The sequence below is a fragment of the Mesoplodon bidens genome, assembly GCF_964165515.1.
Source record: "Mesoplodon bidens genome assembly, chromosome: 12".
NCBI lineage: Eukaryota > Metazoa > Chordata > Mammalia > Artiodactyla > Ziphiidae > Mesoplodon > Mesoplodon bidens.
Genome location: NC_138168.1, coordinates 45,210,700 through 45,233,980, shown reverse-complemented (window position 1 = coordinate 45,233,980; position 23,281 = coordinate 45,210,700). Strand labels below are relative to the sequence as shown.

The window sequence follows — 23,281 nt, the reverse complement described above, 5'->3', positions numbered from 1 at the left end:
CAAAGAACATTTTATATGTCAATTTGGCAAATCTCATAAGTTTGTTAACATACTATGCAAGTGCAAGTGAGGGAAAAATAAACATTATTACACATACTGAATGGAGCGTAAATTGGCACAATGACCCTGAAGGGCAATTTGGCAATATCTATCAAGATTATAGATATGAATATACTTCCACCCAGCAATCATTTCTAGAAAATTAGCCAACAAATAGCTCTCATATGTGCAAATGGTATATGTGCAAAGTTATTCACTGTAGTATAATTTGTAATTACAAAAGACTGGAAACAATCTAAATGTTCAGCAACAAAAGTTTGGTTAAATGAACTACTGTATATTCATACAATGGAAAAAAATGTCATGCAACTATTGAAAAAAGAGATGCAGTGACTTGGATTATTCTTCACGATAGAGTACGGCAAGGTGCAGAACCATTTGTGTGAAAAAAGTAAGGAAACTAATAGAAATATATTTATTTTTGCTTGTTTATGCATAAAATATTTCTGAGTGGATCCCCAGTATCTTAGGTCAGTCTGCAACTAGACTAGACGCCATAGACTAGACAGCTTAAAGAACGGAAATGAATTTTCTTACTGTTCTGGAGGCTGGAAGTCTGGGATCAGGGTGTTAGTGTGCTCAGGTCCTGGCGTGGACTCTCTTCCTGGCTGAAGATGGCTCTCTTCTCCCTGTGTGCGCACATGGTGGAGAGGGAGTAAGCTCTCTGGTATCTCTTCTTATAAGGGCACTAATCTAATCCCATTATGGGGGCTCTACTCTTATGACCTCATCAAAACCTAACTACCTCCCAAGGGCTCCATCTCAAGATACCATACCATCCCATTGGGGTGGGGGGACTTAAGGCTTCAACATGAATTTGGGAGGGGGGGATACAATTCAGTCCATAGCACTAAGTAACTGATAATAGCAGCTGTCTCTTGGCCCAAGGAGGGAAACAGGAGCTAGGGGATAGGACAGTAAAAGTGATTTTTCACTGTTTGCTCTTTATACCTCTGTAATTCCCCAACACCAGCTGGATGTCCAACAATTCGATTCAATTCTGATACTATCTACCTGGAGTTAGTGTCAGATCCCACAAGTTAAATGGCTCAGTCCCACAAGGCTGCCCCCACTTCAGACGCCAATCACAACTCCTGGACCACCAGTAATTCTGAGCAACCAGCTATAAATTGGGGGTTCCCACGACCCCTTCCTCGGGTACGATAATTTGCTAAAATGGCTCACAGAACTCAGGAAAACATTTACTGGTTAAGTATAAGAGAGGCAAATGAACAGCCAAATGAAGAGGCACATAGGCAAGGTCCAGAAGGGTCCTGAGTGCAAACGCATCTGTCCCTGTGGAGCTGGGGCACTTCATCCTTCCAGCATGTGGACGTGTTCACCGACCTGGAAGCTCTCCAAACCCTGTTTAGGGATGTTTATGGAGACTTCATTGCAAGGGTATGATTGATCAAATCACTGGCCATTGGTGATTGAACTCCATCTCTATCCCCTCTCCTCACCCCTCCCCAGTGGTTGGGGGGTGGGACTGAAAGTTCCAACCCTCTAATCAAGGCTTGGTCTTTTTGGAGACCACTCCTGATCCTGAAGCTATCTAGAGGTCCACCAAGAATCACCTCATTAGCACAAACTCAGACATGGTTGAAAGGGGCTTGTTATGAATAACAAAAGACACTCTGTCACTCAGAAAATTCCAAGGGTTTTAGGAGTTCTGTATCAAGAAGGGCATGGAGGGGGACACAAAGACCAAATATATATTTCCTATAATATCACAATACCTTTTCTTTAAAAATTTTTTTGATGTGGACCATTTTTAAAGTCTGTTGAATTTGTTACAATATTGCTTCTTCTTCTTCTTTTTTTTTTACCAGAATATTCTCACACTTTATTTATTTCAAGGCACTTTCCACCAGAAAGGGTAAAGAGAAGAAATAAACTACCCTGGTAAAACATTACATTTTAACAAACATAACAGTGAGATCCAAATGAGACAAAGCAGAAAAACTGACATACTTAATGTTCATTATCTTGAAATGGCTTAAAGTAGTTTGCTTGCTGAAAAAACAGAGACTGCAAAAAGGAGAAAACAGAGAAGTCTGCCAAGATGCCCCCTTGAAGATTTTCAGCCCATGAGGAAGGAACTAAATCCCTTAAACAATAAAGAACCGAAGAGTAACATCTGAATTCTCCACATCTCGCCAGCACCCAGCTCACATGGGTTTTAGAACTGGCTGATCAAGTCACTCACTGATTGAATTGGTGAATAAAATAGCAACACTTCTCATAAACATTTAACAACATTTCATGCACGTGACAAACCCCAATAGTTTATGGATGATTCTTGCCCATTACTATACATCTCAAACCCTCTATTTTGAAAAATATGTCAAATTGATTATATATTAATTATTGCACATAAACGATCTTATATACACTAATAATAAAGGATTAGGAATATGCTGAATTACCTGGCGCTTTTCAAAAAATGTACGGTTTTATCTCTACTTCCCTAATATTTTCCTTCCAGCTTCTGCTGTATTTAACTCTTAATTTCCTGAAGATTAAAACCCCCTTTCTCCTTAACTTATTTTTATCCTCAAACCTCAAAGGAAATGATTGTACAGAAAGGTCACACCCGAGGCTGACGACTGAGACAGCACTGAAATTCATCACTTCTAGGGGGTAAGGAAAGGACCCCCGCCCCAATCCTCACAAGGTCCAAAGGGCAGCACAAAGGGCCAGTCTAGGCCCTGAATGGTCCACAAGGACCACAGCAGTTTTGCCTTTGCACGTGTTACTGAATTATACCTGGGGAAAGAAAAAAAATATGGAACGTTTCATGAATTTGCGTGTCATCCTTGTGCAGGGGCCATGCTAACCTTCTCTGTATTGTTCCAATTTTGGTATATGTGCTGCTGTAGCGAGCACTGCTTCTGTTTTTTATGTTTTGGGTTTTTTTGGCCGTGAGGCATGTGGAATCTTAGCTCCCTGACCAGGGATCGAACCTGCACCCCCTGCATTGGAAGGCAAAGTCTTAACCACTGGACCGCCAGGGAAGTCCCCCACAATACCTTTTGAATTTTGACCTATGTACAAACACACACACTAAATAGTATTAAAATACTGGAGTGGGGGAGTGCTCAAAAAGCCTGAGTTAACCAAGTTCACATAACTTGCTAGGGTGAGACCTGGGCCTCAGATTTCCTTACTTCTATTTAAAGATTCTTTACAATGTGTCATGATTATTTTTTCATCTCTTTGAAGATGTTTACTGCTTTTGTGACTTCAGGGGTCTGAGATTTCTAGCTTTCATATTTTAAAAAGGCGAGTCCTCCAGACTTTGGGGCATGGGACACTTGTGGGAGATCAACATTAGTGTAGTTTTTCTCCAATCAGTGTAAGACATAGTATACAGAGAGACAGTTATTTATATCATGCAAATTGGTAAAGACTTGGAAACCATCCCATCCAAAATACCTCTCTACTAGTCTGTTCAAAGACCTGAAAGAAATCCTACTACTGTAAACCTCTTAAGAGAAATGCAAATATTTCTAAGAGAGGTACTCTCACACTCTGAACAACCATTATTAACTCCTGAAAAAACAAATTTATTAGGTTCCTACGTCCAGGTCAGATTCCAAGAGCAAGCTCCTAGAGGAATGGGACTAAGGATAGTAAATTTCGGTAAAAAACAAAGTTTTAAGGCTCGGTTTTATCATCTGTAAAATGAGTGCGCTGGACCAGTGTCTCTTCAGATTTTCTTCCTAAATACCTGCTGTGCTAAATACCTTATTTTGTTTGTTCCATGGAAAAACTGGGATGTGTGAAAAGGGGAGAGGAGATTGTTTTTCTTACTTGTCAGATGAGGAAACTGAGGCTCGAAAGAGTTGGGTCTCTTGTCTAAGATGATCAGCCAAGGAGCCTGTTTGACATGATCACTTAATTCCAGGTTCAGTGACCTTTCCACTGCACCACATTCGTTTCTTCATCTTTTGAGCCCCTACTACAGTGTACGGTGCTGGGATACAAAATTGAAAAGATGAGGCTCCTGCCCTCTTGGGGTCTGGCAGCCATTGGAGAAGATAAGTACCTAGCCACATTGTCAGCTCCATGCTGGAGAGAGAGATAGATGGGAGGATGGAGAGTTGGGAGTGCGGATCAGCAAAAGCTTCACAGGAGAGGCACATCGTTGCAGTTGAACTAGGAACGATGAGCAGGTGTTTGGTATAAAGAAAGGGAGGGCCAGTGCTCTCAGGAGAAAAGACTTCACCTTAAAGTGGGATGCAAGGTGCAGTGAGTTGTCTGCAGCAGATTGTCAGAGAGAAACTTTGGGGCAGAGGGGCCTTTCAACCTCTTTTGGATAACGTCATTTGTCATTCCCTTGTTCAGATCTGTGCCAGATTGCTGGGGTCATAGGCTCCTTCTAACTGGCTCCTCTGCCATCCCTAAGTGGTCCTTTATTTAAGGGGTTATATTATGAAAGAAGATGAAAAGTGACAGACAAATAACCGACCATGCCATAACTTCTTCAGTTGTTTTATACTTTGTTTTACTTCCCAGATTATGGAGTAGGGGATTGGAATCCTTCTTGAAGTTTTCACAAGACTCAGTAACACACCCAGGTTACAAGTGAAAGACAAAGACAAAATTTTCATCATTGATTAAAAGAAGAAATCCATCAAGGCTACTGCCTGGGCCAGCTGGAGTCATGGGTGAGGGCTCCTGGAACAGGGACAGGTTGCTACTAGATGGCTTTGAGACACCGCGTTGTGCAAGCCTCCCCTTAACATCCCAGAAACGCACTTCAGAAGTAGAACTAGGAAGTCTCTCTCTTCCCTTCCTCACGTTTGCTCCTCAACTTTTGACCACTTGAGTCAGTATCACTCTGACATACATCTGTCTCTGACGTGTCAGTGGTTCTCATTTAGCTCACTTACAGACCTGTAAACACAGACAGACAGACAGACACACACACACACATACAGACCTCTTGTACCTCTCTCCTGAAGTGGGTGAAATCCATCTTCTGCTACACTCTTTACATTTCTAACACAGATACAATACTCAGGGCTCCTAGCCAAAACTCTACTTCATTTCATGTTCTTAAAAGAGACATAAGTTATTCCAAATCTTTTGCCCGTTTTACAAATTCCCTCTTGTTTGCTTGTTTTCTTTTACAGTAAGGGGGGAACACTGCATTCACCTGAGTCTTTCTGAACACATTGCATTTGTTTATAAATCAATCCTTTTAAAGCTGCTCCAGGTAGATCCCTTGGTGGGTGTGCAAGTGAAATGCACCAGAGGAAGACTGTGCTGTCTAGGATAAGAGAAAATTGCATAGTTCCCGAAAGAGAGGGGGAGGGAGGGTGAAGATGAAAAGAGGAAGGAGGAAAGAGAGGAGCCCGAGTGGCCAGGCCACCACCTTCCCAGTCAGCCAGGTTTGTAACCTCAGGGACTCCTCACCTCCGCACATTTATGTGCCCTCCGCAGGCAGCCAGTTGCCAAAGCCTGCCATTCTCCCTTCTCTGCCTTGTAAGTGGGAATCCCCTTCATTCTGTCCTTACTATCACAACTTTAACCGGGATCCTGAACACTGAGCTCGGAATATATCAGCCTCCCTGTGGACCAATTTATCAGCTTCCCGGCTGACCTTCCTACCACCAACTTCTCTACCCTCTGTCACACCCCCCATTATCAGACCAATTTTCCTAAAACATACCTTGTTCACTACATTGGACAAAGCCTTGGCGGCTCCCCACAGACCTTTAACTAAAGCTCGCTAGTTTTAGCCTAAAATTCAAGGCCCCGTGCTGGTCCTAACTTATCCTTTTTGGCCTATCTTCATAGCATTAGCTGTTAGTAAACACTTACCAAGGGCCAGGCACGCTGTTAAAAGCTTCTAAATGTTGTTTGTCTAGTTGGAATCTCTTTCCAGGAAAAGTGTTTGTCCGCCCGTTTGTCAGATCCTGCCGGGTGGCCATTGACGAGAGCTGACCATGTGACACAGACCAGCCAATCAGAGCATTCTTCCACCCCAAGCCGCAGGCCAGCCAATCAGAGCATTCTACTCTCCCCCATCTCCAAGCCCAGCTGTGGGGAATTTGACTTGCAGGTACCGGAGAGAGTGGGTTTCTCTCTTTTTCTGGGGTTGAAATCTACACAGAAAAGTAGAGAAGAGCAGAGAGAAGAGATGGAGAATGAGAGAGAGGGGGAAACCTGATGACATTGTCCCTCTCGATCCCACCACGCAGGCAGCTAGTTCTTCGTCCGGCCTTTTACCATAATGAGTCAAAAAGCCCGTTCCTTACTTAAGCTTGTTTGAGTTAGGTTTGCTGTTATTTGCAACTGAAACGATGACTAGAGCACTTTACAGGACTTAGCTCATTAGACCCTTACCATGGCCCGGTGAAGTAGGACTGTCACTTTCAATCATTTTGATGAGGCAGTGACACCAGAGAGCTGTGACTTTCCTGGGGTCTTGCAGCTTTTAATGCGGAGATATTTACGATCAGGAGTCCGACTACAGAGCTCTTACGGTGTGTTCTAAGGCCCTTCAGGAAGACATGCCCAGTATTTCCTGTGTGCCAGGCAGGAGGCTGAGTGCAACACACGCCTGCTCCCATCCCATCTGTTGATGTGCTGCTGCATACTATGGCCTCACACAGGTCCTGAGTTTTTACATCTGGATCTTTACTCAGGCTATTTTCTCCACCTGAGCATGCTCCCTACCCCACCTCTGCCTGGCAATATATAGTTATCCTTCAAATCTGAAATCAAATGTCAAATCCTTCTGGAGGCCTTTCCTCAAAGGCCCCACCCAGAAGAAATTACTTCCTCCTTTGAGTTTTAAAGACTTTGACTTGAACACAGGGCCAAATGGGTGTCTTCCAGGGCTTACTGCACAGTAACTTGCGGGCATTTCTTATGGAGGTTGAGGCGACTGGTGGTTTGAAGTCACCAGATTTCTGCTCCAGTCATTTCAATGGTAACTCTGCAAAACCCACACGTTTTGTAACAAGCAGTGCCAGTGTTGTGGTCATGAGTGGTAGCTTTAGAGTGTACAGGGCTGGGTTGGAACCTGGCTCTGTAACTCTCAAGCTTGGGCAACCTTAAACAGATTGCTTGTTCTCTGGGTGTTTCATTTTTCTTATCTGAGTACAGAGATGAGAACAGCATTGATTTAGAGAGCTGTGAGAAGTAAATGAGATAACCAACGTTAAGGTCTTAGCACAGTATCTGGCATATAGCATATATCTCTATCTATCTATCTATCTATCTATCTATCTGTCTATCTATCTCTATATCTAAAGTTTTTATGTAAGGGATCATATCTTCTACTCATGCTGCCTCCTCATACAGAGCAGACACAAGTAAAACACGTATTTATTAAGTGAAAGACCAGTCTTACAAATATCCACTCCCTTAAACCTTCTCCCAGGCTTCCACAGCAAATGACCAATTATAGCTGCTTGAGGAAATGAAAGAGAGTTGGAAGCAGCAGGATAGAGGTGGGGGGGAAGGAAGAGGGAAGATGGGGGTCAGGAAATAAAAGCCCTTTTCAAGGAAGAGTATTGGGACTTCCCTGGTCACCTTCCAATGCAGAGGGTGTGGGTTCGATCCCTGGTCAGGGAGCTAAGATCCCACGTGCCTTGTGGCCGAAAAAGCAAAACATAAGACAGAAGCAATGTTGTAACAAATTCAATAAAGACTTTAAAAATGGTCCACATCAAAAAAAAAATCTTAAAAAAAGTATCATAAGAGCAGCGAAGGTAATCAAAAACCAGAATTATTTTTGTTCCTTAGACCACCCCTTCCTTCATCCCTTATTTGTCTTCTCTCAGTGCACATCAGGTGAGATAGCCAATGACATAGGCTCCATTATCTTTTGGAATTGTGCAGCATTACCAGTTCAATCCTCCTCCTATAAGTGGGCATGAGGCAGTCGTGATGCAGTGGTGGCAGCAGCTGCACCTGCAGTTGCAGCAGCTTGCTGACTTCTGGGCTGCAACTATGGTGGTGTGACCTTGAAACAAATATTCAAGCTGTGGCCCCTGACTCCTCCTCCAGCCCTTCCAACAATATTGAAAGCATATAATCCCTTTTCTTGTATCCCTCTCTTCTTAAAATACCTAGAGAGGTTTCTGTTTCCAGCACTAACTTCTGCTTAATACATACAATATATTTAAAACAGCATATTAAAATTAGTTTTAAAGAGTTAGTCAATTTAAAGTTTATTTTAAAATATATTTATAAAATTATGATATGTAGATATGGAAATTATCATGAAGATGATCACCAATGGCTGGACCTAAAATTGAGGAGACACTGATCTTGTTTAACACTCATAACCAAGTTGGCACTATTATTACCTACAAGAGAAGACTTTGAGAGGTTAAATGACTTGCCCAGGATCACACAGGTACTAAGTGATTGTTCTGACTCCACCTTTTTTAAACTGGAGAAAGGACTTGGAACTTCATTCAATTGTCATCAAGGATCAGACATCAAGCAGCACCTGAGCTGTGTCCTGAAGAAATAATTGATTTAGCCAGTAAGCTGGGGAGGTGGAGGGGATTTCTAGGCTGAACGAACAGCATGAGCAAAGGGATGGTGGTGTGAATGAACATCCCTCATCACAGGATCCAATGGAACCTTACAATTCTGGAGAAGAGGGACATGACTGGAAGTGATGCTTGAGAGGTAAGCAGGGATCCAGTCCTGGAAGGCCTTGGAGGCCATGTTGAGGAGATGAAACAATTCTGAAAGCCAGGGGGCCATGGAAGGATTTTACTGATGGCATGGTCTATTTACATGGGAATTTTACAGAGGTCATTCTGGTAATCTGAGGCGTGATGGGTGGAGTTGTCCAGTAGAGAGCTGGGATAAGGGGCTAGAGCTATGGGGGAGCAATGGGCTGGGGGAGTCTGTAGGTAGGTGATGAGAACAGAAACCATCTATCTTTGCATGGTTGATGGTCCACATTGAACAAGACAGTCCACATTGGGATGAGGGCTGGGATCTGGAGGCTGTGGGACCACAGAACATCAGAGTATTTTCTCACATGCCAGGGACCCTAAGTCACCCAATCTAACAACTACTCTTAGATTTAGAAGGATGCACGAACACTGTTTTCTCTTAGGCCCCTTCCTTTATCCCCTCCCTATCTGCCCATGTCCCTTCCACCCACTGGCAGAAATACATCTGCACTGTATTTGTGCTAAAATGACCTCATTGTATTTCTAAGATGACAAGTGTGCTGTTAGTGGGCTCCTCTTTAGGAGAACCCAAGACTTGTCTGAGTGGTGGGTAGTGTTTGAACCAGGCCCTTTTGGTTTTCTTCCATTCATTTGTGGAGAAACTGGTGCTCTTAGGAAACTGCTTAAATGTTGTTTCATTATTCCCTATGTTTGGATTATGTCCACTCAGTCATTCAACACATACTTACTGTATTCAGTCATTCAACACACCTGCTATATGTCAAAGTTCCTGCCCTCATGGAGATTATATTCTATAGTAGTGATAATATATATATATATGATATAGTAGTCATATATATATATATATATATATATATATTAGGTTGAAGAAAAATAAAACAAAGTGGCATGGTAAGGGGCTAGAGAGTGATGAAGACTGATACTTGAGGAGGAGCAGAGAAATCTTCTCAGAAGAGGCAACATTTGAACAGTGACCTGACTGAAGTAAGGAAGCGGCCATATGGTTCTTGGGGAAAGAGGTCTCAGGTAGAGGAAATTGAAATCAGAAACAGAGACTAGATTTGTGGTTACCAGGGGCAGGGGGTGGGGGTAGGGGTAGGGAAAATGGGTGAAGCTGGTCAAAGGGTAAAATTACCAGTTATAAGATGAATAAATTATGGGGATCTAATGTACAGCATGATGAATACAGTTAAAAATACTGTATTGTATACTTGAAAGTTGCTAAGAGAGTAGATCTTAAAAGTTGTCACCAAAAAACTATGTGAGGTGATGGATGTGTTTCCTAACCTTACTACAGTAATAATTCTGCCATTTATACATATATCAAGTCATCACATTGTACACCTTAAAATTACACAACGTTATATGTCAATTATATCTCAGTAAAGCATGGAAAATAAAAGTTACAGGAAAGTTTCCAGACTGTGGCAGGCGGGGTGTGATTTTTTTTTTTTTGCTGTTGATTTTTGTTTTTGGTTTTGGCCGTGCTTTGCGGCTTGTGGGATTTTAGTTCCCCAACCAGGAATCAAACCCAGGCCTTTGGCAGTGAGAGCGTGGAGTCCTAACCACTGGACCACCAGGGAATTCCCTGTTTGGTTTTATTGTTGTGGCTGTTTTATTTGGGACATAATCTTAAATTGAAAAATAAACAGAAAGTCAAAGTGGAAAAAAGAAGAAGTTTTGAGGTAGAGGGAATAGCAAGTGTAAAGTGCAGGGATCGGGGTGTGTTTGCTGTGTTAGAGGAATGAGCTAGGAGGCCAGTGTGGCTGGAGTGAAGAGTGGTTGAGAAAGAGAGGTAGGAGATGAGTCAGAGAAGCAACCAGGGTCATGGAAGGACTTTGATTTTATTCTAAGCGTGCTAGGAAGCTGCTGAGCAAGGGAGTGTCATGATCTGAATTTTATATATATATATATTTTTTTTTCCCATAGAAAGTAGAAAAATTATTTATTCCAAAAGATGGCAGAAATAAGAAATTCATCCTGAAAATATACTTTGGTATAATTCTGGTGAGACAGATTTTCCCTCTGAACATGTTCTCCTACTGACTGCCCCACTGCAGTCTTACTGTGTATAACAGTTTCCAAACACTTCCCTCATTCTCATGTTGTGAGCAGGCAGGAGCCACCTTCAAATCCCCAGGCACTTTCTATCTAGGAAGAGTACATAAACATTTTGTGGAAGCAGCACAGTGTAGATTAAATAGGCACATCATTCATCAAAATGTAAAGAAGGAGACAGGAAAAAATACTTCATTCTAGAATAAGATATTCAAATGTGGTGTGAATGTTTAAGGGAGCTGACGGCCAAGGTGGGCAAGTCAGGGAAGGTGGTCTGGGTATGGAGGTGCTTTTGCATCTAGAGGAGTTCTCTTCGTGACCTCAATGACTGAGTCCTGGTGAGCAGGTCTTCTTCCTCAAGGCCAATGATGTTTGAGGTACCTACCAGATGGTTTCATTTTTCAACTGTGGTCCAAAGAGAGGGTTAAGTTGGGCCAGAACTGCAATCAGCCAAAAGAGATAGCAGCAAACTGAACAGGTCACCAACATGGTGATGATAATGATGATAACTCCCCAGTTGGGACCCTTAGGGATGAACCCAGGGCACCAAGAAGCCAAGGAAGCCCTAGAACACACTCATCACGATGAGAGGCACTGTGAAGCCAGTATACACCATGGTTACTGCGGGAGGTGTCAGCCCCCACCTCACTTTGGTCCCATCCGGAAGTGTCAACTTGAATTATATTTTTCAGGAACGCTTGCCTGCTGTGTGGGGCAAGGGAGGAAGCAAGGGGACCAGTTAGGAGGATGTTGCATAATCTAACAAGGGATGATGGTTTGGATAAAGAGGTTAGCAGTGGGGGTGGAGAGAAGTGTTCAGAATCAAGCTCTATTATAAAGGCAGAGCAACTAGAATTTTCTGATGGAAAAGGATGTGGAGTGTGAAAACGGGAGAGGAGTAAAAGAAGATACCAAGGGTTTTGGCCTAAGCAACTGGGTGAAAGTGGTGCCATTTACTGAAGTGGGAAGTTCTGGAGAGAAGCAGGATTGAGGGTGGCCATGGTAAGTTTGAGGTGGCTTTTAGGTAGGTGATGGAGACATGGAGAAGGTAGTGGTATTAACAAGTCTGGAGTCCTGGGGTGAGGTCAGCTTGGACATATAAATTTGGGAGTCATTAATGTAAGTTTTGAAAGCCATAGGACTAGATCACGGTTGGTATGCTTTTTTCTGTTTGCCAGCAGAAGGGCAAACAGAAGGGCCAGATAGTAAATATTTTAGGCTTTGTGGGTCATACAGTCAGTCATAGCTACTTAAGTCTGCCACTGTAGTATGAAAGCAGCTGTAGGTAATCTATGAATGAATGAGCATGACTATGTCCCAATAAAACTTTATTTGTAGAAGCAAGTGGCAGGCCAGATTTGGCCCATGGACTGTAGTTTACCAACTCTTGGACTACATGATGCTACTAGGGAGAGTGTAAAAAAAGAAGAGAGAGCTCAGAGCCCTGGGGCACTCCAACATATAGAGAAAATGGGAAGAAGAGGAGGATCGAAGAGACTGAGATACAGAAAGTGGCAAAGTAATAGGAAAATCAAGAGACTGGGCTGGCACAGAAGCAAAGGAAGATGTGTCAAGAAGGACAATATGATATTGTGGTGCCAGTAAACACTGTGAAAGATTTTGAAATGAGCGCCCCCCACCCCCCCACCTGCCAAATAGAATGTCTGTCTAGTATACCCTTTAGGGTTATCTTCATCTTTCATTGTCTTTGAGCTATTTTATAACTTTTTAAGTTGTGGAAAACTGATCATAGCCAATGATTCTTGTCCACAGAACTGAATTGCATCCCGTGGAATGCAACTGATTGCACTGGTGGAATGCAATTACCCTGTGGATAGAAAAGTTCTGCATCTATTTGTAAATCTGTTCTAGAATTCCTTATTGCTTTAATACTTGGGCTTCATTGAATTCTTCTTTGAACTGATTGTAACATCTTATTAGTTCCCTCATTAATTAACGATTAAAAGAGGGGCTTCTCTGGTAGCTCGGTGGTTAAGAATCCGCCTGCCAATGCAAGGGACACTGGTTCGAGCCCTGGTCTGGGAAGATCCCACGTGCCGCGGAGCAACTAAGCCCGTGCACCACAACTGCTGAGCCTGAGCTCTAGAGCCCACGAGCCACAACTACTGAAGCCCACGCGCCTAGAGCCCATGCTCCGCAACAAGAGAAGCCACCGCAATGAGAAGCCCACACACCGCAACAAAAGAGTAGCCCACGGGCTTCCCTGGTGGCGCACTGGTTGAGAGTCCGCCTGCCGATGCAGGGGACGCGGGTTCGTGCCCCGGTCCAGGAAGATCCCACATGCCGCGGAGCGGCTAGGCCCGTGAGCCATGGCCGCTGAGCCTGCGCGTCCAGAGCCTGTGCTCTGCAACGGGAGAGGCCACAACAGTGAGAGGCCCGCGTACCGCAAAAAAAAAAAAAAAAAAAAGAGTTGCCCCCACTCGCCGCAACTAGAGAAAGCCCGCACAAAGCAACAAAGACCCAACGCAGCCAAAAATAAATAAATAAATTTTAAAAATCAAATCAAATCATTGACGTGTTCATTGTATATTTGTATGCGAGTCATGATTTTACCTTTTAAAATTATTTTTTAACGGTGGACATTGAGTAAAATAAGGGTTGAAAACTGACCATAGAATTTGGCAATATGGAGATCATGGTGATAAGAGCTATTTTGGAGAAGTAGTAGTAAAAGATTGGAGCAGATGCATAAAACTAAATGATAAAGACACATGGGCACAGGAACAAGTAAATAGACCAATGGAACAGATTTAGAGAGTCCAGAACAAACCCACATGTAAATAGAAACTTTATAGATGACAGAGGTGAAAATGCAGAGAAAAGGATGGAATATATTCAATAAATGGTGCTGGAATGATTTTTTACGTGTATGGAAAAAAACAAAATTGGATCTTTACCTCAAATCAAATAATCTGTTCCAGTGGCTTTAAGACGTAAATAAGAAAAGCCAAAGGCTAAAACTTTTAGAAGAAAACAGAATATTTTTGTCACCTCATGGAAAAACAAAAAATTTAAAACAAAATACAAAATCACAAACTATAAAGGAAAATATTTATGGATTTGACTTAATTAAAATAAAAAAATATCACTTCTGATCATCAAAAAACACCATAAAGAGATTGAAAATACAATTATTCCTAATGCTTAACTGACAAAGGTATCTGGAATATACAAAAAGCCCTTACAAATCAAAATAAATAAAAATAACCTAATAGAAAAATGTACAAAAATATGAATAGGTAATTCTCAGGAAAGGAAAACCAAATGATCAATGAAGATATGAAAAGATGTACAACCTCAGTACTAATTAGGGAAATGCAGATTTAAACTCCAACATAATACCATTTCACATCTCTGGCACTGACTAATGTTTAAGGGTCTGATGAAACAAGTATTGTGACAAAGGTGTGGGGAACTTTTATAGCCTCCCGGTTGGAAGGCAAATTCGTATGACCACTTTGGAGAGCAATTCAGCAATATTTAATAGTTGATGTATGTGCCTTACAACACAACAACTCCATTCCTAGGTATATACCTTAGAAAAACTCTAATATATATACATAGGGACTCTTTATAGCAGTATTGCTGTAGTAAAAATCTGAATACAATCTGCATGTCCATCAATTAGAAGATGGTTAAGTAAATTGTGGTTTGTTGGAACAATGGAGTACTAAATAACAATGAAAAAGAAATGAACTAGAGCTACACATATTAATATGCATGAATTTCACAAACAAATATTCAGAGGAAAAATCAAGTTGCAGAATACATGCACATACCTAGATTTTAGTGATACATCTTGCACATTTTTTGTTAGATTTATCCCTAAATATTTATATTTTCAGTGCTATTAAAATGTTTTTTTAAATTTCAATTTCCAGTTGTTCACTGTTAGCATATAGACATACAATTAATTTGTTGTATATTAATCTTGTTATCATGCAACTTTGCCAAAGTCACTTATTCTAATAGGTTTTTTTTTTTTTGTAAACTCCATCAGATTGTCTACATAGATTATCATATCATCTGTGAATACAGACAGTTTTACTTCTTCCTTTCTAATCTGGAGAACTTTTTCTTTTTCTCTTTTCTTGCCTGAACCCCCAGTACAATATAGTGGCAGTGAGAGTGGACATCCTTATTTTATTCCTGATCTTAGGGAGAAAGTGTTCAGTCTTTCAGACATTAAGTATGCTATTAGCTATGAGTTTTTTGTTGATGACTTTTATCAGATTGAGGAAATTCCCTTCTGTGATACTGTGATATAATAAGAAATACATATTCCGTCTTAATTCTCAGTTCCTGGCACAGAGCTCCTAAAGCCCTTGAAAGTTCCTGAGTGATAGGGGTGATAGGAGGATCTGTTGTTATCATATTTGGTCTTAATTCCCAGTTCCTGACACAAGAGCTTCTAAGACCCTTAGAATCTCTAGGGTGATAAAGGTGTCTTTCTGGTATGGTAATAAGATGACTGGTGGCTGGAGACCCCTAGATAACTTAAAAATGGGAGCTGGTTTCTAGAAAGACCAAGGCAGACATTAGAGAGTTGGAAGTTTCAGCCCTGCTTTCTGACCTCCCAGGAAGGGAGAGGGGCTGGAGTGTGAGTTAATCACCAGTGGCCAATGATTTAATCAACCATGCCTGTGTAATGTAACCTCCATTGAGATTGAGAGAACTTCTGGGTTGGTGAACATATGGGGTGCTGGAAAGGTGGCGTGCCTTCCGTGTTCCTTCCTCCGTACCTTGCCCTATGTATCTCTTCATCTGGCTGTTCATCTGTAGCCTTTATAATACCTTTTATAATAAACAGGTAAATGTAAGTAAAGTGTTTTCCTGAATTCTATGAGCTGTTCTAGCAAATTATTGAACCTGAGGAGGGGGTAGTGGGAACCCTGATTTTTGTCAGTTTATCAGAATTACGGGAAGCCTCGGACTTGTGATTGGCATCTGAAATAGGGGACAGTATTGTGGGACTGAGCCCTCAACTTGTGGGATCTGATGCTAACTCCAATAGTTGGTGTCAGATTTGAATTACATTTAGGTAACCCAGCTGGTATTTGGAGAGCTGGAGAATTGGTTGTTGGTATGAGCAAAAACCCACACATTTCATGTCATAAGTGTTCTATGGGCAGAAACAGATCATAATACATTCTATTCCTAGTTTGTTGAGTGTCTTTATTATGAAAGGATGTTAGGTTTTTTGTCAAATGCTTTTTTTGCATCTATTGAGATAATCATATGGTTTTTCTTTTTTAGTTTGTTAGTATGGTGAATGTTACTGATTGATTTTCAGATGTTAAACCACTCTTGCTTTCTTGGAATAAACCTTACTTGGTCATGATGTATTGTCCTTTTTATAGAAAGATGCATTCAATTTGCTAAACTTTTGTTAAGAATTTTTTATGTCTATCTTCATGGGGTATACTGGTCTGTGGTTTTCTTATGTCTTTGCCTGGTTCTGGTATCAGGATAATATTGGCCCATAGAATGAGCTGGGAGGTATTCCCTACTCTTCAGTTTTCTTGAAGTGTTATGTGCAGAATCAGTATTATTTCTTCCTTAAATGTTTGGGCCTCGGGTTTTCTTTGCGGGAAGGTTTTTAACTACACATTCAATTTCTTTAATAGATATAGGGCTATTCTGGTTATCTGTTTTTTTCTTGAGTGGGTGTTGGTAGTTTGTGTCTTTCAGGGAATTTGTCCATTTTATCTATGTTGTGCCATTTCTATTTGGTGTAATTAGAATAGCAGATAAAAGTTCAACTTTCCCCATATCTCCCCCCTCCCCCCACCATGTGTACCTCCCCAGCATTTCTAACCTTAAGACTTTCTAGTTAGTAAGAATCTACCTAATTAAAAAAAATCCATTCCAAATTGTTTATTACTTAATGGATTAATCATTCCAGGAGCATTTGCATTTCAAAAGAAAATAGAATTATTCATAACAAAAATAAATAAATCATTAATGGTGTTATTGCAGGCTTTGTGACAAGTAGGTAAGGGAGGTACTTTGGGAGATGCGCTTTCCTCTTTTTCAAATCCTCTTCAAGTACAAGTTTGCTATTTTCACTATTCTGCTTAAGTTTCCACCCAGGGAGTTCCCTTTGCCCTTTGGTTAACATAAGATATTTCACAGAGCTCTGCAAGATCCTGCCACTTCTCAGGGTCATCAGAATCCATTCTCTATGCCCTGCTCTTGTACATCCCTGTCCTGGCGGCCCTCAAAGGGGTGGACTTCTCTGAGAAAGCGATATTTGTGCCCAAGAGTGGAGTCCAGAAATGTGCATATAAAGCCAAGTGCTGGGGTAGACTCAAGCACAAGTTTGAGAGCCACGGAGGTAAGGTGCGCGGCTCCAGACCGAACCCCGGCCTCCGCATTCCCGCCTTGGGCTGTCGGGCGACAACCTTTACCCAGGCACCGGCGCTTCCCTCGAGCGGCAACCCAAACGGACGTGGTGAGTGGCCAGGGTCTGATGGGGCGGCGGGGAGGCCGCGGGAAGTGGCGGGGCTGGGCGCACCGTGCTACTGCGGGCTCCGGGAGCACAGCGCACTGTGAAAGAGGCCGCGGCGGCGGGGACTCGCTCGTTGGGAAGAGAGAGGAACAAAGCCTGGCCCCGCGCGCGGCTCGAGCACTTTGACGCGCGGGGGACGCAGAAGCCGGGGCGGGCCGAGGCGCTGCGGGCGGGGGCCGGTTTGGGCTGGGCAGGGCTGGGCTGGGCTGGGCGCTGTGCCCGCAGCCCCCGGCTCTAGGCGAGCCTCGCGCGTCCGGCTTAGGAGCGCGGGGCACGGCGGCAGCATGGGGTGCGGCAGCGTGGGGTCCGGCAACTTGGAGCTGATTTTTGACAGCGTGGGGCACTTTGGCAGGTAGGGAATTGGAGTGGGGGTGAGGAGGGAGGTCGGTGCCGGGGGGGGCGGAGCGGGAGCCGAGTTGGGGGAGGCGCCGGTGGGGTCTGTTTCTTCTCGTTGCGACGGGGTTCTCGCGCTGAGCTCGCGATCCGAAAACATTTCCATCCGTCCTTTCCCAGAGAAGTCGGGAGGCCTGCGTCCTGACTCCTGGCCCTGGCTGGGCTCATCCTCTCGAACTCTGGCGGCGGCACCTCCCCAGAGCAAGCAGTGGGCGCTGGGGCTCGCTTCGGGAGTGGTGGTTGCAGGGCTCGTCAGGCGCGCCTACCGCTTGGCAGGTGGAACCTGGGGCGCGCCGTCTGCGGTTGCCGGCGTCCGAGCCCCGGCTGGAAAGCCAGCTCACAGGAGTAGAGGAATGCCTGTTCTTGGCGGCTCATTTCTCTAAACGGCCAAACGGGCTCCTCTTTCACTGCCCCAGACGACTGCTGCCCCGCCCCGCCCCGCCCCGCCCCGCAGTAGAGTCTCCCTCAGTGCCTGGCAGGTATTGAATTGCTCCAGAAACAACCGTTAGCGGTTGTTGTTTTGTTTTGTTTTGTTTTCCGTCTATAGCAACCTAATATGTGCCAGCTACACAGTGCTTTATTTGATGCCCACGGAATCTTGCAAAGGGGGTGAATCCTTATCTTAATGATTGGGACACTGAGGAACCCACAGGTCCCTCAGTCTGTGGGTCAAGGACCCAAAGCTACGGCAAGGTGGGACCTAGGTTTAACCTTTGTACGATTGCCACCCTCTTTTCATTTGTCAAATTAATTTAAAAATTTTAAAGTGTATTCATTCATTCATTCATGGAGAAAACACTTCTCTGTCTGACCTGGAACGTTTTGGGAGGAGAGGTAGCTGGGTGAGGGGCCATACAGCGTGCGGATCAGAGGTTGGGAGCTCAGTCTGAATCCTGGCCTGCCACTCACCGCGAACGTGACCATGGGAATACTGTGCCTCAGTTTCCTATCTGCCAAGTGAGAATTATAATCATTCCTGCCTTTAGCTCCCTCCCAGGCTTGTGGTGAAGAGATGATGATGTGCTGTTCTCCAGGGTGGAAAGTTGCACAAATGTTGGTTATGATTCTCAGTGTACACAAAAAAGAAGTGGTGGAGCAGGAGGTCCCAGCCCTCCCCTGCTTCCTCCTGATACCTGCATTATTGAATGCTGAGCTGTGCCTGGCTCTGTCATAAGTTCTTTGTACATGTTATCTTCTTTTTTTTTTGCGGTACGCGGGCCTCTCACTGTTGTGGCCTCTCCCGTTGCAGAGCACAGGCTCCGGATGCGCAGGCTCAGCGGCCATGGCTCACGGGCCCAGCCGCTCCGCGGCACGTGGGATCCTCCCGGACCGGGGCACGAACCCATGTCCCCTGCATCGGCAGGCGGACTCTCAACCACTGTGCCACCAGGGAAGCCCCATGTTACCTTCTTTAACCTTCACTACAGTCCCATGATATTGGTGGCATCACTCATTTCACACATGAGAAAACCAGGCCTTGCACCTAAATCACAAATCTGTTAGTAGCAGAGCAGAATTGGACATCCATTGGCCTTCACAGTCCATGCTGTCAACCATGGTGCTCTCCTGAGCACAACCCTGGGACTCAGCCAGGTCCTTCATGTATTCCCAGGATCACGTTAGCAGTGAGTGGCAGGCCAGGATTCAGACTGAGCTCCAAACCTCTGATACATACAGCCCCTTGGGAGCTCTTTCATACTGGTTCCTCTATCCCCTTGACATGCCACCACGTTTTTTGTATTTTGAGTGCTTCCTTACTTTCTGATACTGTAAGATGCTCCAGGCTTATTTTGTATTCTCCCTGTCCTGGTCTTAGAATCAGACATTTTTCCTGGTTCCTTTTATTGGAGAATGATATTTAGAGCCCAAGATCTGGGCACTGATGTGCTTGTTGCTATTGGGATATCATCGCTTTTAGGCCCTGTTGACAGATATATACACCTATGTATACACACATATCTATAATTATTTCTGTGTTTATCCCTTTATCCAAGCTAAGGCATAATGGAGACCTTTCATATTTGCATGTCTTTTTTTAGCCCATAAGCCAGATATAATAACTTGATTTTTTTTTTCTCTTTGCAGATACCAGATATTCCTCTATTTTATATGTGCCTTCCAGAACATCTCTTGTGGTATCCATTACTTGGCTTCTGTGTTCTTGTCAGTGTCCCCACAGCATACTTGCAGGCCCCCAGGCAATGTGAGTCGGGTTCTTTTCCAAGATATCTCTAGTTGGAGGTTGGAGGACATCTGGACCCAGTTTTCCATAGGCCGTGAAGATCACATAATAGTGCAGCTACAGGACGGTGAGATTTGGGAGCTCACAAGCTGTCACAGGTTCCGGAGGGATGACAAGTCGAGTTTGAACTATGATTATAACGGCCATAAGAGTAGTTTCCCTTGCTTGGATGGCTACATCTATGACAAGAGCAAGTGGCACAGCACCGTGGTGACTGAGTGGGATCTGGTGTGTAACCGAGAATGGTTTGGAAGGCTGATCCAGCCTACATTTATGCTTGGAGTCCTGCTGGGAGCGGTGATCTTCGGCTACCTTTCTGACAGGTAAAATGAAATGTTTAGTATTGTTGCATCAGTGTAGGGTTTATTTTCCTTTCTGATTTTCTTAGGGGACAGGGAATTATGTTCAAAACTGTAGTCATTTTCATACCTCCTATCTAAATTCCTTGCTGATCTGTTATTTAGAGACACAAAATAACATAGTGTTTAGGGGATGGGTTCTGAAGACAGTCTGCCTGTGTTCTGCCATTTATTAGCTGTGGGACCTGGGTGAATTGCCTAACATGTGTTTCAGAATCCCATGTGTAAGCTGGCAATGAAAATAATAGCGCTCACCTCAGAGGGTTATTGCAAAATTAATACAGAAAATTACCTTGGACACATAACCACTCAGTAGGTACATATAACCACTCAGTAGTGAATTTTTTTTCTTTAAATAGACTTGCTTTTTAGGAGGATAGTCTGGTCCTAAGCAGTAATATCTATGAAATTGTGTGATATACTAGCCATATTTTTAAGAAATACACATTAAAATGAATATGTAGCTCTTAAAATAAAGCAAAGTTCATCTCTATATGGACATGGACCACACTTTTCATATCTGTCCTAAAGTACAGAGATGAACTTATTTATTTGGTCCCCATAGTTGTGAGTTTTACAGGTATGTGCTGGGTACTGGGAACCTAAAAACAACTGCTTAGGTCAGAAATCCCTGCCCTCAGGGTGTGCTAGTCAAATGGGGCCAACAAACACATCCAAATAAAAATTATAGAGCTTTGTTTTGTCCAGGGCCATACTAGAAGTAAAAGCAATGGAGGCAAAGACTGTGGAAGCCTAAAGGGAGGAGTACCCAGGTCTTTCCCCCCAACACACACATCCCCTCCAGGAGGTGGCATATGAATAATGAAATTGGAGCAGAAGTGGAGTCTAGTTATTATTTGGTGATTGAAGTTATGTTTCAGTGTTTAAGAATCTTCTGCTTCATAACTGTCTTCCTGGGAAGTGTGGGAGTTAGGGTGTCAGTGGGGAAAGGAACAAAATAGGAGATGAAGAGGTAGATATTCCCTTTTGGTAAGTCTGTCAGTGGAGGAACTACAAGATGCAAAGTGGCTACCAGAGTGATGGGATCCAGAGAAGGTTCTTGTCTTTGACTGGAAGAGACTCAAACTGAAAGGGATAAGTCAGAGGAGAAAGAGGAAAAAGAAGTAATTGGTAGAATAAGGCCTCAGAGGAGGTGGGAAGGGACATGGTCCTATACAAAGACTGCAAAATGGTATTTGGAGAGAAAAGGTGTGTGTCTCTGGAGAGGAGGAAAGAAAAGAAGCCTGAAGGCAGATGCAGGTCATGTTGGCAGGTGGGCAGACCAGGAACTTGTGGGGCTTTCTCTTTGATGGTCTCTGTTCTCTGCAGGAGAGGGCTGCTCATCTGCTGAGAGCGAAGACTTTGTGGGTGGTACAGGGGGTTGATCAGGGATGGATGAAAAATAGTTTTAAATGGCATTCAGGGCTCAAATGAGATTTGGAACATTTATGTGCAGGGCCAACAATCCCTACTAATGCATGTGGGAGCAGAGAAGGCTGAGGCCATGAAAGTGACAGTTTCCAGTTTGCTTGCATACCCTCTGCTGCACTGGGCAAGCCTGTTGGTTGGAATCTCAGGACTGTATTTTTTTTGCCTTACAATTATCTGTCAGGGACATCTCACAGGGAGAAAATATCTGCAAATCACATATCTAATGATAGTCTAGTATTTAGAATATATAAAGAACACTTATAACTCAACAGTAAGAAGACAAAATAACCCAATTTAAAAATGGACAGATGATCTGGATAGGTATTTGGCCAAAGAATATATACAAATGGCCAAAAAACACATATAAAAATGCTCAACATCATTAATCATTAGGGAAACGTAAATCAATGCCACAGTGGGGTGGCTATAATCAAATAGCTCACTAGAATGGCTATAATCAAAAAGACAGGCAACCGCAAGTGTTGCCAAGGATGTGGAGAAATTGGTGGGATTGTAAAACTGGGGCAGCCATCCTAGAAAACAGTTTGGCAGTTCCTCAAAAAATTAAACATAAAGTAGCTTATGACCCAGCAATTCCACCCCTAGGTATATATCCAAGAGAATTGAAACATAACTTTACACAAAATCTTGTTCACAAATATTAATGGCGGCGTTATTCATAATAGCCCAAAAAGCAGAAACAATCCAGGTGTCCATCAACTGATGAATGGATAAACAAAAGGTGGTATTAGCCATGCAATGGGATGTTATCTAGTCATAAAAAGGAATGAAGTACTATAACATGGATGAAGATTGAAAACATAATGCTTAGTGAAATAAGCCAGGTTATATATTGTGCAACTCCATTTATATATAGAGTCCAGAATAGGCAACTCTGTAAAAACAGAAAGCAGATTAGTGGCTGTCAGGGGCTAGAGGGAGCAGGGCATGGGGAATGGTGACTCCTGGGTGTGGTTTCTTTTTGGAGTGATGAAAATGCCTTGGAACTAGATAGTAATAAGAGTTGCACAACTCTGTGAATACACTAAAAGCCACTGAATTGTGTACTTTAAAAGGTTGAATTTTATGGCATGTGAATTACATCTCATTTTTTTTAAGTCTGTAGGCATATAATTGTTATTTGTTTGCTTTTTAGGCAAAGAAACGCACTTCCCAATTGTGAAAATATAGGGCAAGTAAGCAGCTTATTCTAGTAGCGGAATGTAGCAAGACTTCTGTTTTTAGAGGGGCTTAGTAAGAGTTGTCTCCCCTTGGTGGGCTGAGCCAGCCCAACAGAGAAGATGATCCAGCAGGTCACAGAGCAGGTCCTGACAGGGAAAGGACAAATCTTCCCTCTCCTTGCTCCCAATCTCAGGTTAGGTGGTCCTTTGGGGACCACCCAGAGTGATCGAGTGTGTATATTAGCAGCCCAGGTGGAGGCCAGTCCACTGAAAAACTGGCCTCTTGAAGAAATCGTGTGTTTACTCATGATTTGCTCAAAATAAATGAATAACAACAATCAAATATT

General features: G+C 43.2%; 1 protein-coding gene and 1 pseudogene across 2 annotated transcripts in view; one reads left to right on the top strand and one right to left on the bottom strand.

Moving 5' to 3' along the window:
* Positions 1 to 11,022: 11,022 nt before the first annotated feature.
* LOC308626447 (V-type proton ATPase subunit e 1-like) lies at positions 11,023 to 11,412 on the bottom strand (annotated as a pseudogene). The gene has a single exon. The product of its transcript is annotated as a V-type proton ATPase subunit e 1-like (transcript).
* Positions 11,413 to 17,612: 6,200 nt separating this feature from the next.
* The window catches only part of SLC22A16 (solute carrier family 22 member 16), a gene marked incomplete at both ends in the record, with an annotated part of 28,084 nt that continues 22,415 nt past the window's right edge, over positions 17,613 to 23,281 (top strand). The window contains 2 exons of the mRNA XM_081250489.1: positions 17,613 to 17,680; positions 19,807 to 20,286. Of these exons, the coding sequence (XP_081106615.1) occupies positions 17,613 to 17,680; positions 19,807 to 20,286 (548 nt within the window). The remainder of the gene's footprint in view (positions 17,681 to 19,806; positions 20,287 to 23,281) is intronic.